The 19,811-nt window shown below is 40.7% G+C and overlaps 1 protein-coding gene across 3 annotated transcripts in view; it reads right to left on the bottom strand.

The window, feature by feature from the left end:
- The window catches only part of dot1l (DOT1-like histone H3K79 methyltransferase), a 26,704-nt gene extending 11,252 nt beyond the window's left edge, over window positions 1-15,452 (bottom strand). The window contains exons 1-22 of one of the 3 annotated variants that reach the window (XM_020622371.1): window positions 15,029-15,452; window positions 11,293-11,336; window positions 11,096-11,170; window positions 10,665-10,728; window positions 9,395-9,623; window positions 8,978-9,072; window positions 8,294-8,356; window positions 8,114-8,169; window positions 7,552-7,631; window positions 6,498-6,566; window positions 6,302-6,408; window positions 4,768-4,809; window positions 4,595-4,690; window positions 4,204-4,423; window positions 3,888-4,001; window positions 3,684-3,775; window positions 3,425-3,526; window positions 2,425-2,562; window positions 2,052-2,177; window positions 1,309-1,748; window positions 1,100-1,196; window positions 862-1,011 (exon numbers count right to left, since the gene is read on the bottom strand). In XM_020622371.1, the coding sequence (XP_020478027.1) occupies window positions 862-1,011; window positions 1,100-1,196; window positions 1,309-1,748; window positions 2,052-2,177; window positions 2,425-2,562; window positions 3,425-3,526; window positions 3,684-3,775; window positions 3,888-4,001; window positions 4,204-4,423; window positions 4,595-4,690; window positions 4,768-4,809; window positions 6,302-6,408; window positions 6,498-6,566; window positions 7,552-7,631; window positions 8,114-8,169; window positions 8,294-8,356; window positions 8,978-9,072; window positions 9,395-9,623; window positions 10,665-10,728; window positions 11,096-11,170; window positions 11,293-11,336; window positions 15,029-15,109 (2,580 nt within the window). In that variant the 5' untranslated portion in view covers window positions 15,110-15,452. Of the gene's footprint in view, window positions 1-861; window positions 1,012-1,099; window positions 1,197-1,308; window positions 1,749-2,051; window positions 2,178-2,424; window positions 2,563-3,424; window positions 3,527-3,683; window positions 3,776-3,887; window positions 4,002-4,203; window positions 4,427-4,594; window positions 4,691-4,767; window positions 4,810-6,301; window positions 6,409-6,497; window positions 6,567-7,551; window positions 7,632-8,113; window positions 8,170-8,293; window positions 8,357-8,977; window positions 9,073-9,394; window positions 9,624-10,664; window positions 10,729-11,095; window positions 11,171-11,292; window positions 11,337-15,028 lie in introns of all 3 variants that reach the window. The other 2 variants (XM_020622370.1, XM_020622372.1) reach the window with 2 other exon arrangements.
- Window positions 15,453-19,811: the final 4,359 nt, after the last annotated feature.

Here is a 19,811-nt window from a genome sequence, read left to right as displayed (position 1 = left end):
AGGCGGCGGCCGCTCTGGCAGCAGCCATGCCAGGGGCTGGAGGGGCCAAATCTGAAGCCAGAGGCAACGGCCCTCTGCCTGGAGGAGGAGGGCTCATGGAGGAGATGAGTGCCCTGTTAGCAAGGAGGTAGCGACACATCATATATTACTCTTCGATTCAGTACGTCTCAAAATAGGCACTTGAGTCATATGAATGAATTTCAGATCTTGTTTCATATACTACAGAAAAGTGAAACTTGACACAGTTGCCATACAGTAGATTTAGCAAACCCCAATGTTGGTCGCAATGGATTTTGTTGTGCCACCTGAAGAATAAGTTCATGTACTCATCACTCTCACTATTCCTCAGTATTATGAGATGATATGTAGTAAAATCGTAATTTAAATGCACTTTGTTGCTGACAGAGAAGTATCACTGTAAGATCTAGAGAAATCTAAGGAATTTAGGTTTTAAAAATGTGGAGTTCAGGAGGAATTGTGTGGTCTGTGCTTTATGATATTAACATTAAACATGATGATATGTTTTTAAAAATAGCAACTGTTTTTCAGAAATAATTCTGGACTCTGTCTTACAGGAGAAGAATTGCAGAGAAGGGCTCATCACCTGAACCTGACCAGAGATCAGTAAGTACCATTAGATCCTTCTTGTAAGATGATGTCATGGGGTAGGACTGGATAAGTCTGACTTCTTCCTACTCCATTCAAGCATGTACTAGGTATAAGTAAATTGATATTGGATTAGCATTTGTTGGATATGTGTAAAATTATGTGTGTTGACATATCAACTGTCTTTACATGCTTGAAAGAATAAATCAAATCAAATTTTCACCCATTGTGTGGTACAGTTGCATATGTACTCACCAGTCTCTCAGCACGACTGGGTAGCACCACGCTGGCCAGTGGGATACTGACTGGTAATTTGCTTGGGTGGACAGTGCTCAGGGGGATACTAATGGGAAGGCTTGTAATGCTGTTGTCACCCTGAACAGACGGACTCCTCTCTTTACCACCCTAAATCAGAGCAAAGAAAAAATGTTAACAGTAAGAGAGCCAAGAAAGGAAGACAGAAAGCTGTGTGCTTTAAGACAGTGTGCTTTACCCTTTCAGAACTTTTAGGAGTATTCTGGATATCAGATGCAATGGGAGAAGGGCAGTTCTGTTTGGCTCCAAGTGGCGAGTTAACACCACCCAATTCCCTAAAAAAAGAAAAAGCAACTAGTTTGCTGTCTGTTACTTTAGAAAACAACTCTGAGACTGTCAAATAAAAAAAAATTCCTTGAAAAATGGGAGCTTTTAGTGCCTACCAACCTGTTTGTGGTCAGCCCTGGACCTCTCAAGTGAGCAGAGGCAGTAGGGTCCTGGTTAAGATGCCTTCGCAAGGCTATCTTGGCGGGGGAGAAGCGTGTGTAGTCAGGAAGAGCATGGGAGAGGCTTTGCTGCCTCTGCCGAGCATCAGTGGTCGCAGACATAATGTCATGGTCAGGAGAGATGGGCAGGTAACGAGAAAGAAGCTCCCCCTTGGTGTTGGCCCGGTCAAAACAGGGTGAGCTGGTGCCATTGATACAAGGCTCTGGGCTGACACCATTGAGGGCTGGGGCTGAAGTCAAGCCAAACTTTGAGGAGTCCATGTCTGTGGAACAGCGTGACTCCAAATTCTTTCTATATGGTGAGCCCTCACCTGGGCAGTAGGATTTCAGTTGAAGCAGCTCCTGCTGCCTTTGACTTTTCTCCAGCTCCACAATGCTAATCTATAAAAAACACCAGAGGGAGCCATTACACAGGAAAGCAGTCACACAGCAACAATGTCATGTGCCTAGGAGAACATTTGTGACAGCAAATAATCAAATCCTCATGAAGGATTTAGTTTATAATTTAGGTGACATGAATTCCTTGAAAATCTTTGAAGAGCCAGTGGGACGAACAAAAGGGGGGCAGCACGATTTAACAAGAATCCAGAGAACACACAGAAAATGAAGAGGCATAACAGAGGTGAGAGAGAGATTCAAGCACTTGGAAATGGATTCAAGAAACTGATGAGGTGGAGTGTATACCTGCAGCTCCAAGCAGTGTCTCTGTTTCTCAGAGATTTGCTTGCGCAGTGCCTGTTTCTCCTTCAACAGGCTCTCCAGACACAAGGAGCCCCAGTCTAGCTTCAGCTCCTCACATCGAGACTTCAACTGGAAAACAACATATATACATATTTGCTACTTTTAATTTGCATTTTAATTTCTGCAAAAATAGAAAATACTTTAGCAAAGTGAAACTATTTAATAGTGCTTGCCTATATAGTTAAAACCAGGATTTCAACAACCACAACAGAAATGCAGAGCAATAGGAATGGTACCAGGTGTGAAGTGAACTAGGAATGATGTTATAGCAACAGAGCAGAGATTACAACAACAGTAACATGCTCTGAGGTCTCACCAGTAGCAGGCTGTGGTCTCTCAGCAAGGCCATCTCTCTCTCAAGCTGCTTGGTCTGCTCTTTCAGCTGATGGTTGTGAGCTGATATCTCCTTCTGGGCCTGCAGCAGGTCCTCCACAGTCAGAGCTTTCACACCCAACTGATCACCACACACGGACACACAAAGGCATATGCAGTGTCATACATTAGCAAAAAGAACATAATGCCTAAAGAGCAATCAAAAGTCAGTGAGCATCCTGTCTTTGCTGACTTTCAGTGGCTAATGTTGTCACCCTAGTGCATCCATCCATCCATCCATCCATTATCTATACTGCCTATTCCTGAATAGGGTCGCAGGGGGGCTCGAGCCAATCCCAGCTGACTTTGGGCGAGAGGCAAGGTTCATCCTGGACAGGTTGCCAGTCTATCACAGGGCTGACATGTAGACAACCACACACACACACACCCACACCCACACTCTCCTACAAGCAATTTAGAGTCGCCAATCAACCTAAGCTGAATGTATTTGGACTGTGGGAGAAACCTGGAGTACCTGGAGAAAAACCACACTGGCACAGGGAGAACATGCAAACTCTGCACAAATTTGAACCCAGAACCTTCTTGCTATGAGGCAATAGCGTTAACCACCCGGCCACAGTGATTTATAAACCTATTCAGGATGTGATCAATGCAACCATCGCCACCTGGTTGCAACTTTCAAATGCATATGTATGCTCACACCCAACCCAGGGATGCTAGATGTGGTCTCAGGCACAACAGAAATTAAGCTTTCAAAACTGAGGAGCTCGGTGTAATCATTCAACACCAAAGTAGGCTCTGCTGTCTACACACACAAGCTGTATTTCAATAACTGTTAAATCCATGTTCATCTGCATCTCATCATGCGCTTCCATAATAAAATAACTTTATAAGCATTTCTGGATGTTAATAAAAGAAGGTTTCTAGAAATATTGTTGACCCTGTCTTTACAGCTGTGATATGGAGGGTAATAAAATTCCCACCTCATCTAGTTTGGTTTGAAAGAGACCTTTGATCCTCTCCTTATGAAATTGACAGACAGAGTGGAGTTGCTCCGCCTGCCCTGACAGGTCCCTGTGTTTTTGCTAGAGACAGAAAGGAAAACAAGAATACAGCTAAGAGGATAGCCAAAAAAAGTTATATCATTAAAGATAATTGTTACCTAGATAAAATGTGCTTGAATACAGGAAGGGAGGTGTAGCTATAGCAAATCAGTACTGTCTTTAGTGACTACTAACCTACCTTCTCCTGCTCTAAAAGCTGCTGCAGGTTGGAGCGGTACTGAGGAGTCTTCATGTAGGCCATAAACTGGAGGTACTGAGCTTTGATGTTATCTGTGAAAAGATGGGTTCAAGACGCCGAGCGAGCAAAAGAGCAAAAAACAGCTAGTCTGAGTAGAGTAAAATAACTTTGAGAACAAACAACAACAAATCTTCACCAGCTCACCTAGCAGTTGTTGCAGACCAGGAGGAGTCGGGCTGAGCAGCATTTGACTAGTGGGATAGTGCTGGACCTTGGGAGGTAGCTGGTAGAAGGGACTCTGAGGTGGCCGGTATGCATCTGTACACATAACAAACATTTATGTTGAAGTCAGTGAGTTTTCTAAACCAAACACATGTGAAGAGGACATTAGTCTCTTCTGTAATATGAAATAGCTCCAGAATTTCAGTGACTGGTTGTACGTTGCATTCTAAGTACATTCTTATTAAGCCTAACGGTAATATGCAGTAGGCCTATTTTGTGCGTGTGTGTGCCGTCTGACCCTGAGGAGGTGCTGCAGAAAGAGTCTTGGCGTGGAGCAAATCCAATGCAATCTGATTTTTCTTGTTTTTCTTCTCAGCAGCTGGGGTGGCTTTCTTGGGTCGGCCACGCTTCTTGTTGTTCAACTTGCGACCTTTGGACAAGAGCCGGGTTCTTCGAGGTTTGGTCGTGGGCTTGACCACTGTTACCAAGCTAGGACGCTCCTCTTCCCCGCAGGACTCCTGCTGTAATACACAAACATATATTCACACTAAGAGCAGAGAGAGCTCGCCTTGCTGGGTTAAGTTGACTGAGGTGCATCTAAAAGAGAGAAAAAATATCAAAAACAAAGCAACACACAGCAAAACAAAATTGAATGCACTTAAAATCTGGTAAATCTGTGGAGGTCCTACCTTGCTTTGTTCTTTAGGTTTTGTGGGCGTGGTGCTATTGCTTTTATTGTCCTTTGTATCCTTCTGCTGACGTCGCCTAGCTGCCTCTTGCTCCTCCTGACATAAGATGAAACATACTTTATTGTGTGATATAGGCTGATTATAAAAAACTGAGGAGGAAGACCATGACTTACCCTGAGTTTAGGATTTTTGAGACTAGCAAAATAGTTTTCAAGCTGAAAAACAGAACAAGAAAAATGTGAACATTAGACATCACTCTTAATGGGCTGTAGGACCAACATCTCCCTGAAACTTTTCCCCTAATACTTTTAGAAGGAATGTCTTTGTAAATAGTCATTTAGAAAAAAAATGTGATTTCTTCTGGCATCAAGTAATATCTATAATAGTAATATCTATAATTTATATTCTGCAAGAGCTCTCCGTTTTGTTTACATTCTGATAGCTCATCATGCTCGGGTTTGGGGTTCGCTAATGAAGAAACGTATCACCCAATGCAGCGATGTGTTTCACTTGTGTTTTTAATCATTTTTTAACAAAACAGAGGTGTTCAGCACAGGCAAATAAGTTGATCCCGGTCTGACACACTGACGGACATTAAACATGAATAGAGACAATTCATTGTTGTTTTTTAGTCTCTGTATGGGGGGTGTTGAAAATACTGTTAATATAAAAATGATCAGCCTTATCCTTTAAAGCAAACAATGTCCTGAATAGGATATGGTTCAATTTTGCACCCTGTGAACTGTTTTATAATGACATGGATGTTAGTGACTGAATCATAGTTTTCACATATTCAGCGCTATTAGTTGACTCCTTTAAGCAAAACAAAACAGGCTGACAATGCCAGTTCAGAGCAAAATCTTCAAGTATCAAAGGCAACTTTCCATCAGATACATTTGAAGATTGAACTTAGATTGCAAGTACATAAAAAACAGCTTGGTAATAGAATGATAATGAAAATTGCAGACTGGTTTGTCTTACTTATCTTTCTGGGATGATTATGGACTATTAATGTAAATTATTGACCAGTCATTTGCTAAGATAAGGTAAACCTTTAGTCCTGCAACAGGGAAAGGTACAAGACCTATTCAACAGAGGACCTGTGATGATGCACAGTTTTTGATCAGCAACCCCTTGTCACTGAGGCTTACTTTCTTTTACTCATCGAAATCCATTTTCTGAAGGGACAAACAATACAACCAAATCCCTTTTGGGAAATGTACATTATTTCTAGTGTGGTGCTGTTCTAAGAAGTCACACCACCCATTACTGGGTACAAATACACAACATTAAGACCAAGGAGAGAGCAGCTATACCTCCTTCAGGTAGTAACTCACAACAGGATTGTCACCAAAAGCCTACCAGCTTTCTCATGGGTAACCAGTGATTATTTTTACCTATTACCACGGTGACACATGTTATCTAATGGGTTTGTGTTACCCTGCGTAACCCTCTGGGTTTCTTTTCTCAGACTGCTTACTCCTGGGACTGACTACTCATTGAGACAATACCAGCCTTAATTAAGGCAGCCTATCTCTCAAATTTAGGTTTCCTGTTTGTCTCTAATGTACATTGTGTTTGTACCACTTTGCCAGTCATTTAGTGCTTTATTTGTTGGTCAGTGTCTTCTCTGACAGAAATTCTAGTTTGCAATTCTCTCATTATCGGTCACAACAACAGTGATTAAAAAAAAGCTTCAGTGCTCACTATGGTGCGGTCGATGGTATGCAGGTAGTAGGACACTGGCTTTCCAGTCCAGGACACAGAGCCCCTCAGTGGAGAAAGCTCCACTACACGCATTATTGTGCCAATATCTGCAGGACAGAGAGGAAAAGATGAGAAATCTGATACAAATCAAGCCTTAGATATAAAAACCTGCTTTTTCATTAAGTATGATACGTACCACTCAAGTTTCGACTGTTTATTCTAAAATTTAAAGGTGCAAAAGGTTTGGAGGATACAATTTTCCCACCTGCAATGACAAAAAAAAAAACACAACACACAAAAACTGTCTACATCAATACATTTTTGCCTGACAAATTCGAGCAATAGCAATGGCAATTTTATTTATATAGCACTTAAAAAAAAACAAACATTACAAAGTTTAAACCATTACATAACATTACTATCACATCAAACTGACAAATATTACAATTGATTAATATTGACGATTGCTCATAACTGAACATTTGACAAATGTTAAAAAAAGAGTGGGGAAAAAAAATTTCTGACCAAAAAAATGTTAAATCCTACTTGACCATTGTGATCAGGATTTGATTCTTCGAAGATTTTTTAGACTTTATTTGATACCATAGTAAATAAAGACAGGATAAGGGGGTGGGCAAAAGAGAAGGGTGGAGGTCTGCAGCCAAACTCGGCAGCGGACATGGCATGTACATTCGTACTGTACATGGGCACCCACACGAAACCACTCTGCTATCTGGGGTGGCCTTCGTTATCTCTGATATGATTGATTCACATCATTTCTGCAGATATGGCAACTGATATGAATATTCATGCTGTAAATCTCCAGCTCTACCACATCCCAGAGAAGTTGTATTGGATTCAGATCTAGTGACTGGAAAGCCCATTACAATGAACTCACTGCCAGACTCGTGAAACCAGTTTAAAATAACTTCTCTCTGTGACACAGTGTGTTATCATGTGAAGAGTAACCATTAGATGTTAGGTAAATCGTGGCAATAAAGGGGTGCACATGGTCAGCAACAATACTCAACACTTTTCTGCTCACCCCAGTTATAAAGAGCAGCTATTATAAAGTTTCGGTCAGCTCGAACCAGTCTGGCCATTGTCCTACAACTTCTGTCATCGACAAGGCACTTCTCCCTACAGAGCTGTCGCTCCCTGGATGTTTGTTTTTTTTGCACTGTTCTGTGTAAACTCGACTACAATTACAATACTCTACAAAAATAATTTAGCAGTTGAAAGATACTAACCTTCCTTCATGTTAGCAAAGCGTTCCTTCAGCTGGTGATCTACTTCTGGACCAAAGGCAAAGTTATTCACAAAAATGATACTGGAAGACAGACAGAATAGAATATATTTTAGAGGAAGTTAACAAGGAAGTAATTAATTTCAGGAAAATAGGTTTTATGTAATGATGAGATTTGTTGAACTAACTGACTTTCTTCTAAACCTTTAGCAGAGTCCTGCATATGCTGCTCTTCATCTGAAAGACCAGACTCAAAACTAGCCAATACAACCTAGTGTTAACCACCACAGATCAAACACAAACTTCACTGTGACTCTGATAGTTCACAGAAATGCAACCTTGCCTGATCTTACAACATACTCATCTACAGAATAACACAGAACATTAAAATCAAGATATTTTTAAAATACTGCAGGACAAGTGTTCCTTTGGTCATGTACTGACTTATATTAAAATATACAGAGGGTTATTTTGTGTGGTCACTATGTACAAATTCATTTATTAAAATTCTTATAGAGAATGTACAGAAATGTCTTTCAGTCACTGTAACCATTTGTGTGTACCACCTTGTGTTGGCAATCCTTTCTCTCCATTCTTCAGACAGAAAATCACCTCTCTCCAGCTAACAAACATCAAAGTATGGTTAGAGTAAACAAAAAAAAATCATAAAAAATAGCAGGCGCCTGATATTTAACTTTTTTGGAAATATGCATAATGAAAGGTGTTAGTAATAATGGCACACTTACTGTGTACTCTCCATGTTTCTTCCCATACCATTTCATCCACTTTTTAAATTCCTTATCCATGGTCTGGAAAAAATAATATAAATATCCAAACAAATGGTTACAAGTATAAAACAGACAGACACACACACAAAAAACAATCAGTACAGAACTTGTATTTCAGAGGAGGTTGCACTAAGGATGTTTAGTGAGTGATCCTGAGCCATTCAATGAATTTCTGGATATTGTATCCGAAGTTCAAAGAAAGCCCGTTTCTGACACCAAAATGACTGTGTCTTTTACTGTAACATCTCATTCTGAGCTTTTGAGTTGGATTGTTTTTTTTGCAGTAAGGACACACTGTCTGATAATACCTACTTGGACTCTTGTACCGAGGGGCTATTCTTAAATTCAACGTTAGTGTTGGGGTTTTGCTACAGGGAATAGGTGAGAAGATGAAATACTAACGAGGGAATCTAGTCTGAAGGATATGCTGGCACAAGGACACCACACTGCAGAAAGACTTTCTTCAAGACTATTCTACTCTATCTACCAGAGCTGTCTGCACCAACAATTACAATGTGTCAGCACAGCCATTTTACTACAAAGACACAGTACAGTTCTGTGCCTGAATGCAGCCTAAGTCTTGGTTTTTTTGCCACCTTTCTGAAATACACCTCTGGTCCAGTGAGACTTTTATGTAGTTACCTCTGCATAGGTAGCTGGAATATCTGCTTTCTCTACACCATAGTAGTGTTTACAGTTGGTTGCTGCTGCAACCTGCAGCACTACCTGCCCCACTCCTGCAAATAAGAAACAATTTAAGAAGTTATATAAATTCACATCTTACACCAAAGAAACACCACCACTCAGGCTGTCATTTTTGCCACCAACACTAGCTTATTGACCCAATCAATTCAACTCTCACATCTTTTTTTGTCTTTTAAAAACCAAAAACTCCTTATTTCTTTTTCCCCCTCAAAATCTGTTCCCACTGCACTATTAGTGTGACTGGTTGTAGTGTAATATCAACCGAATAACAAAAACTTTTAAAAGGTCTGGAGAACAAGTGGATGGATTAATTCTTTCTGAAACCTGGATATACAACAATAACCGCAGACTAACCACTGCCGAGGTCAACAAAGGTGTCTTCTTCCATCATTTCCATCTCGTCAATGATCTGAGCCACCAGATCGAACGAGGTCTCTCCGTACACTTCAGGGGAGAACGGTTCGTAGTTGTTCAGCTTCTCTGGGTCAGTCACTGAGTGGTTGTACACCTGCTGTAGGATGTGTCTCAGCAGCCCATTAGAAGGACGCTTGTTCAGTTTCATGGGCTGAGTGGTCCCTTTCCACTGTAGGATAAGATTCCTACTCATTAGTATATTTATTCATAAACAGAAATACTTAAAGCAAGACATTATGGCTTTCCTCCTTATGCTAGTATGAAAACGTATTATCAGCTGACATTGGTCAACTGAATCAACATTATAAAAACAATAATAAAACTTTATTTATATAGCACTTTACAACTCCAGCAGAGCCCAGAGTGCTTCACGGCAGAACATGTATAACTGCTAAAAAAAAACACTACAAAAACAATACAACCTAAACTAAATAAAACACAGGATTTCAAGGCAGAAACAGTAAAAAATGTCCATACCAGAATACAACTGGAATAAAACAACAAGTTAAAACGTCTCTTTTGGAGGAGATAAGCTGGGTTAAGCACCAAAAGCCTGTCTAAAAAGGTGGGTTTTTAGGGTTGACTTAAAAGCCGCCAGCTCGGTTATGGACCGTAGCTCTAGCGGTAGAGAATTCCAGAGTCTGGGGCCATACACAGCATCACCCCATTTTTTGTATCGAGACCGAGGGATAACCAAGGACTGATGTTCTGAGGACCGCAGAGCTCTGCGCGGAGCATAAATAGACAAAAGATCAGACAGGTATGGAGGAGCGATACCATTTATAGACTGGAATACAAATATTAGCACCTTGAACCACTGAATTAGTGGTTGGATTTGTTCCAACCACTAATTCAGAATGCTAAAGGCAAAACCAATATGCTAGATGTTTTCTAGAAAAACTAAATATTTCTGTGTAAAATCTGAAAATTGATAGTTTTTTTAATAGAAATACAGACCAGAGAGCACTGGCCCCTATGGAACATTGTGATTAATAACTAAAACACGATACAAATAATTGTAGGTATAGCAAAAGCAACTATTCTTAAACAGAAATGAACTTTTTTGATAGTTCAAAAAAAGTAATGAATAGCACAGATTCAAAAGAACAGTGGAACACACAAATACAGCATTTTTCACTTTTAGTGACTAATGTTTTCATATTTGCGTCACCTACACAACACTGAAAAACCTTGACACATATGGACTCACCAGCTGGTGAATGCTGTCGATAGCCCTGTTGTACTTGTCACAAAGTCTCTGCATACTCTCAAAGCTGTGAGAATAACAAGACAAAAAATTAATCATGTCATACTGTACAAGATGAATTTCAGCTTCCTATTTTACCTTTAACTTCACAATTTAACTCTGAAGATATTCCTTTAAAATGTGTGTTAAAGTTAAAGATTGGACTCAGGGAAGAAACATTCATTATTACTGATAATTTAGGTTTCAGACATATTTTTAGCCTTAGCAAACCAACCCAAGACAAATTTAAAAAACAAAAACTCTATTTAGACAAACAAAAAGGCTGTTTCAAGAGTTAGCCTGGCTGGACTCAAGTGTCAGCACTGTCACATAACAGTGATTTTAGACAAGTCCTTTTAGCATGTTTTCTAATTCTGACATGATACGCAACTCACCTTTTGGTGTCATAGTCAATGAGTACATAGTTTTCCATTGCCAGTTTGAGGTCTGGGATCTCCTCACACACCCACCTAAAGAAGGTACAGAGATGAAATTATGACCACATCATACACATGACAGTGTCACTTACAGTCTGTGGAAAAATAAGAACGTCCATGTGGGAATTGAGTCAGAGGAAGGAAAATTCACTTACCGAATAGTCTCGATGATTTCATGAGCAGCATCATGATGTTTATCCTAGGTGGGAGACAAAAGATTAAATACCTCTCAGAGTATCACATTCAATAGCACCATAACTTCAGCCAACAACATGACCATAAATTTAGAACAATATAGTCTTCATGATGGTATAATTTACTGCGGGACTCATCTTATCTCATTTTCTATACCGCTTAGTCCCGAACAGGGTCGCGGGGGGGCTGAAGCCAATCCCAGCCGGCGGGCAAACGGCCGGGTACACCCTGGACAGGTCGCTTGGTCCATCTTGTAAGTTTATACTGAAGCTTAATTCTATTCTCAATGATGGAGCTGTGTTCTGAATTAACTGAACCACTGAAGCTTAATTCTAATTAACCATTATATATGCATGTCTGAGAAGCCAACTTAAGTTACTTTGGTTTAAAATAATATCTTTGTCTTGAGCAAAACTTAAAATGCTTACTGATAATGTACAGGGAATCTATTGTAAGTAATCTTAGCTGGGGTGTGCTAAGCAGCTCTGTGGAAGTAATCGGTCTCAAATTACACCAAGATGTCAGCCAGCCTGAGCCTGTTGCCTGAGCTGACCCACTGACCCACTTTCTGTCTCCTGCTCCAGCACATTGCCAAGGAGAGCCTCTGGTGGAAGTAAAGAAAGAAATAAAGACAAAGGGAGAAACCAGAGGGTAAAGGCAAAGAAAGTGAAAGCAAGAAGAGCCAGAAACTTGGGAGAGTGAGAGGGGTTGCCTGGTATTTGTCAGCTGTTGGAGGACTGGCACACCACCGCAGCTAAAAACTCACAGCATAGAGCTCCCAGCTTCCCGCTCAATACTGCCCGCCACTACTACACAAACTTCCGCCAAAGCTCAAACATGCATGTGCACACACTCAAATATGCAAGCTAACACAGGAAATCTGCTATTTCTATCAGCACAATGTTACGGTTACAACTATATTATTAAGCTAAATGCTAGTTGTGCTGCTAATGCACAGCATGAGCTACAAATGTTTGTGAACATACAACAGGCACTACAGATTTAACACAGTGTTCCACTAAATAGAGAGGTTATCCAAGGTGTGTAAGTGTATAAAATAGACTGCGTGAGTGAGCGAATGAGATGCCGAAGGAGGGAGGTCACCTGTTCACACAAAGACAGCGCACAGCAACACCAGCTCAGGGCTGCTGCTAAAAATAAACACAGTCTAAAAGCAAGCGTCAGACAAAAAGAACAGGAGACCCTCCTCTCTCCTCACTGTGGGTACAACTAACACAGGCACAACTCCCCCTCTCTATATCACCTTTTCAGTCAGTCTTCTCTGACATCAGTGTGACGCATCGTAGGGGTTTTACACACACTGTTCCACTACGTGTAACCCAGCAGTCCATGAGAACAAATGACTAAGCCAAGTATGCCACTTACATGCTTTATTACTTTATGAAGAAATCATATTTCATTACACACATACAGTACTATTACATGATTACCAGTATTACTCTTACTTCCCCATGAAATTCAGCTAATTCTGTTGCATTCTTGTGTTTGCAGTATCTGGTGATTACAAACATACTGCTATTCAGAGGAGCTGTCCTGTTCATTAGTTTTATTTTGACATATAAGCAAAGCAGGTCATGTGTTAATGACACTGACCTACAGTGGCTGCCTGGTTCCATCACAGAAATACTGACTGTACATTAAAATCACTTCCATAACCACAATGGCAAGACTGGAAAAATGATGACTGTCTTTTGTTTTTCCATTTCAGAGCTGCAACAACACTTGAATCCTAAAAGCTAGTCTCAAACACCAATGACTAAAGCCCAGTAACTTCAACCATATAAATAACCGATAAAATACACAGGTGAGCACCAAACCAATGATTGTCAGCAGTACTTAAGGAGCAGTGTGTCTTTTAAATGCTATGTGGGGCTGGTTAGTGCCCACACCCAGAACCAGATGGACAAAGAGCTGCACCACACTAGAGGTGCTCTTCATATGGGAGCATTTATAGATGCACAGATGTTGGGATTTTGTGAGAGATGGGGAAAGACAGAATGAAACACAGGACGAAAGAAAAAACAAAACCTATTTTTATGGGCTTGATTCCAACAACATGCCTTATACTGCAGCAGCCTGTACAACCCTGTTGTGTGTTTCAAGAGAGACAGGACTGTATTCATGCTCTGTGGGAGAGATAAGCGATGTTTAATGTTCAGTGGGAGTAAAGAATGAACGTACATGAAGAGGCTGCTACCAACCAACAAGACTAATCACAAAACATGACTGGAAAAATATCTGTGCACAGACGCTGGCATGAGATTCTGAATTCTACTAATTTAGCATAGCTGAATAAGAACTATCATCCTCCCTGTAGAGTTGACCATATGGACATGAAAGGAAGGGAGAAGAGAGAGGAAGTCTTTCCCTTTTGAAAACAGGCGGAGAGCACTGCATGAATAGACTCCATATTGCAGAACCATTAGCTGTGTCTAATTCAATGCAGGACAGCTATATTCCCAGTATAAACGGCTGCCATGCAGATCAAAAGTATATTGAGTTTCTGAGATGCTTGTTCTTGGGTTTATTCTTACAGATATAAGATAAAGTAAGGGTGAGGCTGTAAATCCAAGAGGGAGGAACAGTGAGTGTTATCACCCTGCCTAGTGTAAAGGGAGGGTCAAATCTGTTAGCCAAAGCAGAAAGGAGTGGCTGACTACACTAACTTGCAACTTTTACTTGAAACTCATTTACTTCATATTGTGACAGCGGGATAAACAGATAGGATGGAACTGAAATAACCAGAAAACACTCAATTCAGACATTCTGAGAAATTCAGCTTTTTCAGTCAGAAGTGAGTGTCTCACCACAATTACTATAAATGAGAAACAAAATTTACGCTAACTAAAAGATCACAGAGCTTGCAACCGCTTCCTCTTCCGTTTCTCACTGAGTCAAATGCAACCAAACAGTGACGTGCTGACTAACATGCTATATGGAAATACAACTAAGAGAAAAGAAACTTCTTTCTAGGCAAGTATAGCTGTTACTGCACTGAGCACTGACAGATCGGCCACTCAGTGGATGTGTAGAGTTCAAATTACCAAACACAACCAGCTGTTCAAAAATAACACAAGCACTTCAGAGATGCAATGCTGCCATTCAATGCGTGCAGCATCATGAAACGGACCTTCTCACTTATACACACACATCTTGTTCATATCTCTGTATCGCAATGTGGCCACAGTGGTTGGCTACAGGTATCAGGTGGTGAATATGAGCAGGAAACAGATAAAAGCTATTTATGTACAGCTTGGGGTTACTTACATGGGCTACAGTAGGAACATGAAGGATCATAACCGAGACACTTTGGGAAGCAACAAAGTTACCCTAAAAGCGAATGGTAATCTGTTCATGTTGCATAATTTTCAAAACAACGTTCTATTAACGTTATTGTCCTTCAATGTCCGGATTAGTTCGTACTAGCTTATACTGTCCCCTCTGCTCACTTTTATGGCAGCACAACTGAAAAACAGCATCTGATCAGTCATCGCAGGTGACTAACTGTTAATGCACCCAGTCTGTCACCATCCTGACCAGTATGACCTGATTCCCCGGACGAATGTGCCATTGCTCCTACAGCTAGCCAATGTTAGCAAAGAGCCAACTAACAAAGACAAAAACAGAGACAAGATCGAAATCTCTAACTCTAGAGTTTAAAGGTTTAACACTTACGTATACTGGTAATGGCCACGGATAGCCAGCGGGTTCTGCTCCAACCGGCGATTTGAGCTTGAGCTCCAGCTTTTCTCCCATTCTACACTTCACGGCGGCTTGGCTGTAATAGATAGCTAGCTAGCTAGTAACTGCTCTGTTAGCCAGCTGGTCGGTTAGCGAACGAGCTACAACGTGAACATTTTATAAGAAAAAACACGTTAAAATGCGTAAAATAAAAAAGACGTCGACGCTCGTTGCGTGGTAAATATACACACAGTTTGGTCAAATATATAACCGTGTCTGACTCGGTTTTATATTATGAATAAAATTCCTTTTTTATGTCCACTGGCAATAACACCCCGTCCGTATCGCCGCCATCTTGCCCGGCATGAATAAATATGGCAGGGGGCCACTGGTAGCTGAGGGGACACAGACGTCACCAAGGAGATCGTGATCGTAGCGCGTGGGCCAGAAACGCTGAGCACGAGCGAACGCCCATCCTACGGCGCGTGACAAGTACAGAAATGTACCTATTTTAAGCCCCGAATAAGAGAGCTAACAAGTCATTTCCTAAAGAAAACGATACTTTAAACTTATCACACAAGCCTAAATAAATATTAGATTTATACAGAGCAGCAGACACTTTGTTAATTATTAAGACTTTTCATGATCAAAATTGTAGCCTACCCTTTTTTAACAAAAAGAGACAAAATATTAATACATGTACAGGCTATACATATATAAAATGTGAAAGAAGAGCTTAAGTTATGGCTAAACAGATGGAATAGATTAATAGTGGTGTAACACTGTAAAGTAGTTAGTTTACTGTTACAAATGACCCACACATAAAAACACTAAAACAAGCTGGCAATAATCACAACATGGAGCACATTTGTATACCCAGTGTTTTCCTGCTTCCAGTGATTTGTAGAAATGTGCAGAATATATGTAGAATTGTTCTGCTTTCCTCTTCCCTAAGAACACCTTTCTCGCTCTCTCTCTCTCTCTCTCTCACTCACACACACACACACACACACACACACAACATGGAGCCTTTTCCCCTTCAAGCTAAATTAATTATAGCACAATTTTGTATCAGCAGCTACTGTGCTCCAGGTGTGTCAGTAAGCCATAACAATAAACTAGCACACCCACGTGGAATGCAGGCACACCTGTATTTAACAAGTAAAAGGGGTGACCGTGGTGGGGTGGGTAGAGCAGTCGTCTCCCAACCGGAAGGTTGAAGGTTTGAATCTTGGTGTCTGCAATCCACATGCCAAAGTGTCCTTGGGCAAGACGCTGTTCCCCCAACACTAATGGTGCGCAGCGGCCCTTGGCCCCAAACAAAATTTCATTGTATGTGTCACAATGACAATAAAATAAATGTCCACTGTGAGAAAGGTAGGCCCTTTGTTGGGACTGTGCGGAGTTTCTCTCTTTAGTTTACTCTTGGAGCTCTGATTTCAGACATTATTAAGGACTTTAATAGCCCAGTTTTCTTGATGTTTTTATTTGGTTACCGAACTCAGATTGAGGGCAGCACAGCAGAGAAGTGGTTAGTGCTGTTGCCTCACAGCAAAACGGTTCCGGGTTTGAGCCCGGGACAACCTGGGGCCATTCTGTGTGGAATCTGTATGTTCTCCATGTGCCTGTGTGGGTTCACTCCAGGTACTTTGGATTTCTCTCACAGTCCAAAGACATGCAGCTTAGGTTGACTGGTGACTCTACATTGCCTGTAGGAGTTTTGTGTGTGTGGCTGTTTGTGTACATGTCAGCCCTGTGATAGACTAGAGACCTGTCCAGGGTGGACCCTGTCTCTCACCCAATATCAGCTGGGATTGCTGCCCCGCCCCCCACAAACATTTAGCTGATCATTGATAGGCCTATATAAACACGAACACTATATAAACATAAATACACACTAATAGAGGGGGAGATTATTGACCAAGGAAAGTTGTTAAAATTCCTACACTTTGTCTCATGGCCTCAATTCTGACAGAGTTAAAAGGGGTAAAAATCTTCATATAAAACCAAAAACATTTCTTAATGATGGCTGATCAATATTATACACAGTGTATTTAAAAACTAAAAAGGATATATTAAGCCCCAGGTTTATGTAGCATTATACAACATGGAGTTCTTGTTAGTTTCAGTGTGTAAATAATTATGTTCATGGCTGTAATGCTCCATGCAGCTGCAGCATACTGTAAAGTACTGTTATAAACAACCAGCACTTGAAATCATAGCAGCAAACTGTCAATAATTATTTCCACATTTTCATGGTGATCATGCTCAGTCTGATCTGATCATCCACAGTACTAGATAGATCGGCTTCATTAATAAAACACATTACATTTACCATGAAACTGAGAACAAGCTGCCCAACTACAACAAACACAATATGATTCAAACAATAACCATGTTGTCCAGCCCTACAGAAAACATCCATCAGTCATAATTAATGCACATTTATAGCCATCTAGCACTAATACATTGGTATATTTTCTGTGCAATACAGGCTAATTACAGTACACAGCTGCAGGACTGTGAAGTATTCAAAATGAATGATTTATACTGTATTATGTGGTTGAGGTTAGGGATGGGTTTGTATGTGGTCAAATCACAGTATAATGTCCATATTCAGTTTGCCTGTCTATGTATCCTGTCTTTCAGTGCAATAATGTTTGGTACAAAACGATTTTATGCACGAACAGACAACAAGGACCATCTAATCTGTAGCTTTTATACAGTAATGTAATGAGCATGGTTATGGTACAATATTGACATTGATTTAGTTACTGGATTGTGTTTTTGTTGACAGAATAAGAAATTAAGTGTGAGTGGACAGTTGTGGAGAAATGATGCAACAAACTGAGGTGTTGAATGTTTGTGGCAAGTCCAAAGAGAAGAAAAACTGGCTGATTTAGCCTGGCAATCTACAACAGAGCTAGTACTGTTTTCAGACGACGGTTTAGTCATGTGCAACACGAAGGTGACCTTCAAAAGGTTGGTTCAATGGCACTGACCTGCACAAAAAGACAAAGTTCAAACTGACCTGCTATGGAATCTTGACTTTGTATTTACTGAATGTTTAAATTGACACTCAAACTTGAACTGGGAACTGTCATTGAAGAATCCTCCTCTGTCCCACACAAAAATACAGGGACACAGGCTCCATAACAGAGGACAGAGAAGACAGAGAGAAGAGAGTTACACAATCAACAAACGATAAACAAGATAACAAATTCAAAAGTCAAAGGGCATTTGGTCAGTTTGTAGGAGGATTGTAGCCTTCCAATGAGAAGTAGACATGATTTCAAATAGTGTACCTATAAGATATGCTGAGATGGGAGAAAGTGATGGGATTAATCATAATTTCCCTTCCTGGCACCAGAAAACAACAACAACATAAACCAAAATCTCATTGTGTTCTAGTGGGGTGAGGTGATAGACCTTATTACTGCACTATTCCTATAATGTTCACCTCCCTGTGTGGACACAGGCTGCACAACTACTGCTGTGTACTCAATTCAGTGCTAAATTAACCAAACTAAAACAACCGTTAAAATAACTTGATCTGGCAGTTGTGTCTTAATGCACTGTGTTTGTCACAAATTGTCAGGCTTCCTCAAATAGGAAGCAGAAGTGCTTTTACTCTCAGTATATCAGCCTTCATGTGTGATGTCAGTATTGGCTTTGTTCTGTGTTATGCATGTGGCAAAGTGCAAGTCAGTGTGGATGAGCTCCAAAATGAGCCGCTTATGCTGTCATGTCTTATATACATTCCAATTACCTCAAATATTTGACTGACCTTTATTTCAACAATGGCCTACATTTGTACATTAAAGCACTAGTAGACCTTTCGCTGCATTTCAGAGCAGAAATCCAGACAACTTAAATCTGTTCTAGTACAACCCTTAAAACATGGGGGGCTCTTAGTCTCTCTGCTGCTTGTGTAAACATGCCAGTGTATATGCTGCTGTATATTGAGGAGAAGAAGAGATGGCAGCTTGCCACAATGAACTCACTGACCAGGCCCCCTCCACCCCCCAGCTCCCTGAGCAGCACTGAGGCCAACTTTGGGATGAGATCCAGTAGCAGCACAGTGAGGCTCAGGCACAAGGCTCAGCTTGGCCAACTGGAACACAGTTGCTATGTAGATTTCTGGTATCTTTCACAGCGAGTCAGATTACAGCAAACCCTGTCCTCTCCACTGCATCACCGGGGCATCTTCTACTCTTGCTGCCATAACCAAGGTCTTTTGTGGATCCACACTTCAGTACATGACACAGACCTGGCAGTAAACAACACACATTCATAGCTTACAAGAGGATGCCCATTAAACACAACACACACGCACACTGAATACAATATGAATGCTTTACATTTTCCCATCATTCCCTTGCAATCAAACCGACTCCTGAGAGTGCCACTAACCATTTTTAACATGTGACCTCTCAGCAGGAGTGAAGTGAACTGGAGTGAATAGGCTGATCAAAATGTTCCTCTTCAGTTTGCTTTATTGAAAAGGTGTGCTAGTACCGTGTGGAAGATTTGGAAACTGCTGCCATCTACAGGACATCCTCTTCACTGCAGGCCTCAGTAATCGTAAACAAATGTTAGTTCATCATACAGAAAGGGGGGAAACCTATTAAAACATCCACTAAATACAACAGTCTCATTTATAATAGTATCGGAATGGTGTATGCACACAACTCCTCAGTGCTTCTAAAGGGCAATTTTTGTACCTTGTACTTATCTAAAGGAAACAATTTTGACCTTTATCAAAGCTCAAAATATG

Source organism: Monopterus albus, unplaced genomic scaffold (assembly GCF_001952655.1).
Source record: "Monopterus albus unplaced genomic scaffold, M_albus_1.0 scaffold279.1, whole genome shotgun sequence".
Taxonomy (NCBI): Eukaryota; Metazoa; Chordata; class Actinopteri; order Synbranchiformes; family Synbranchidae; genus Monopterus; species Monopterus albus.
Note: the sequence above shows the minus strand (reverse complement) of the source record. Positions and strands in the feature narration are given on the sequence as shown.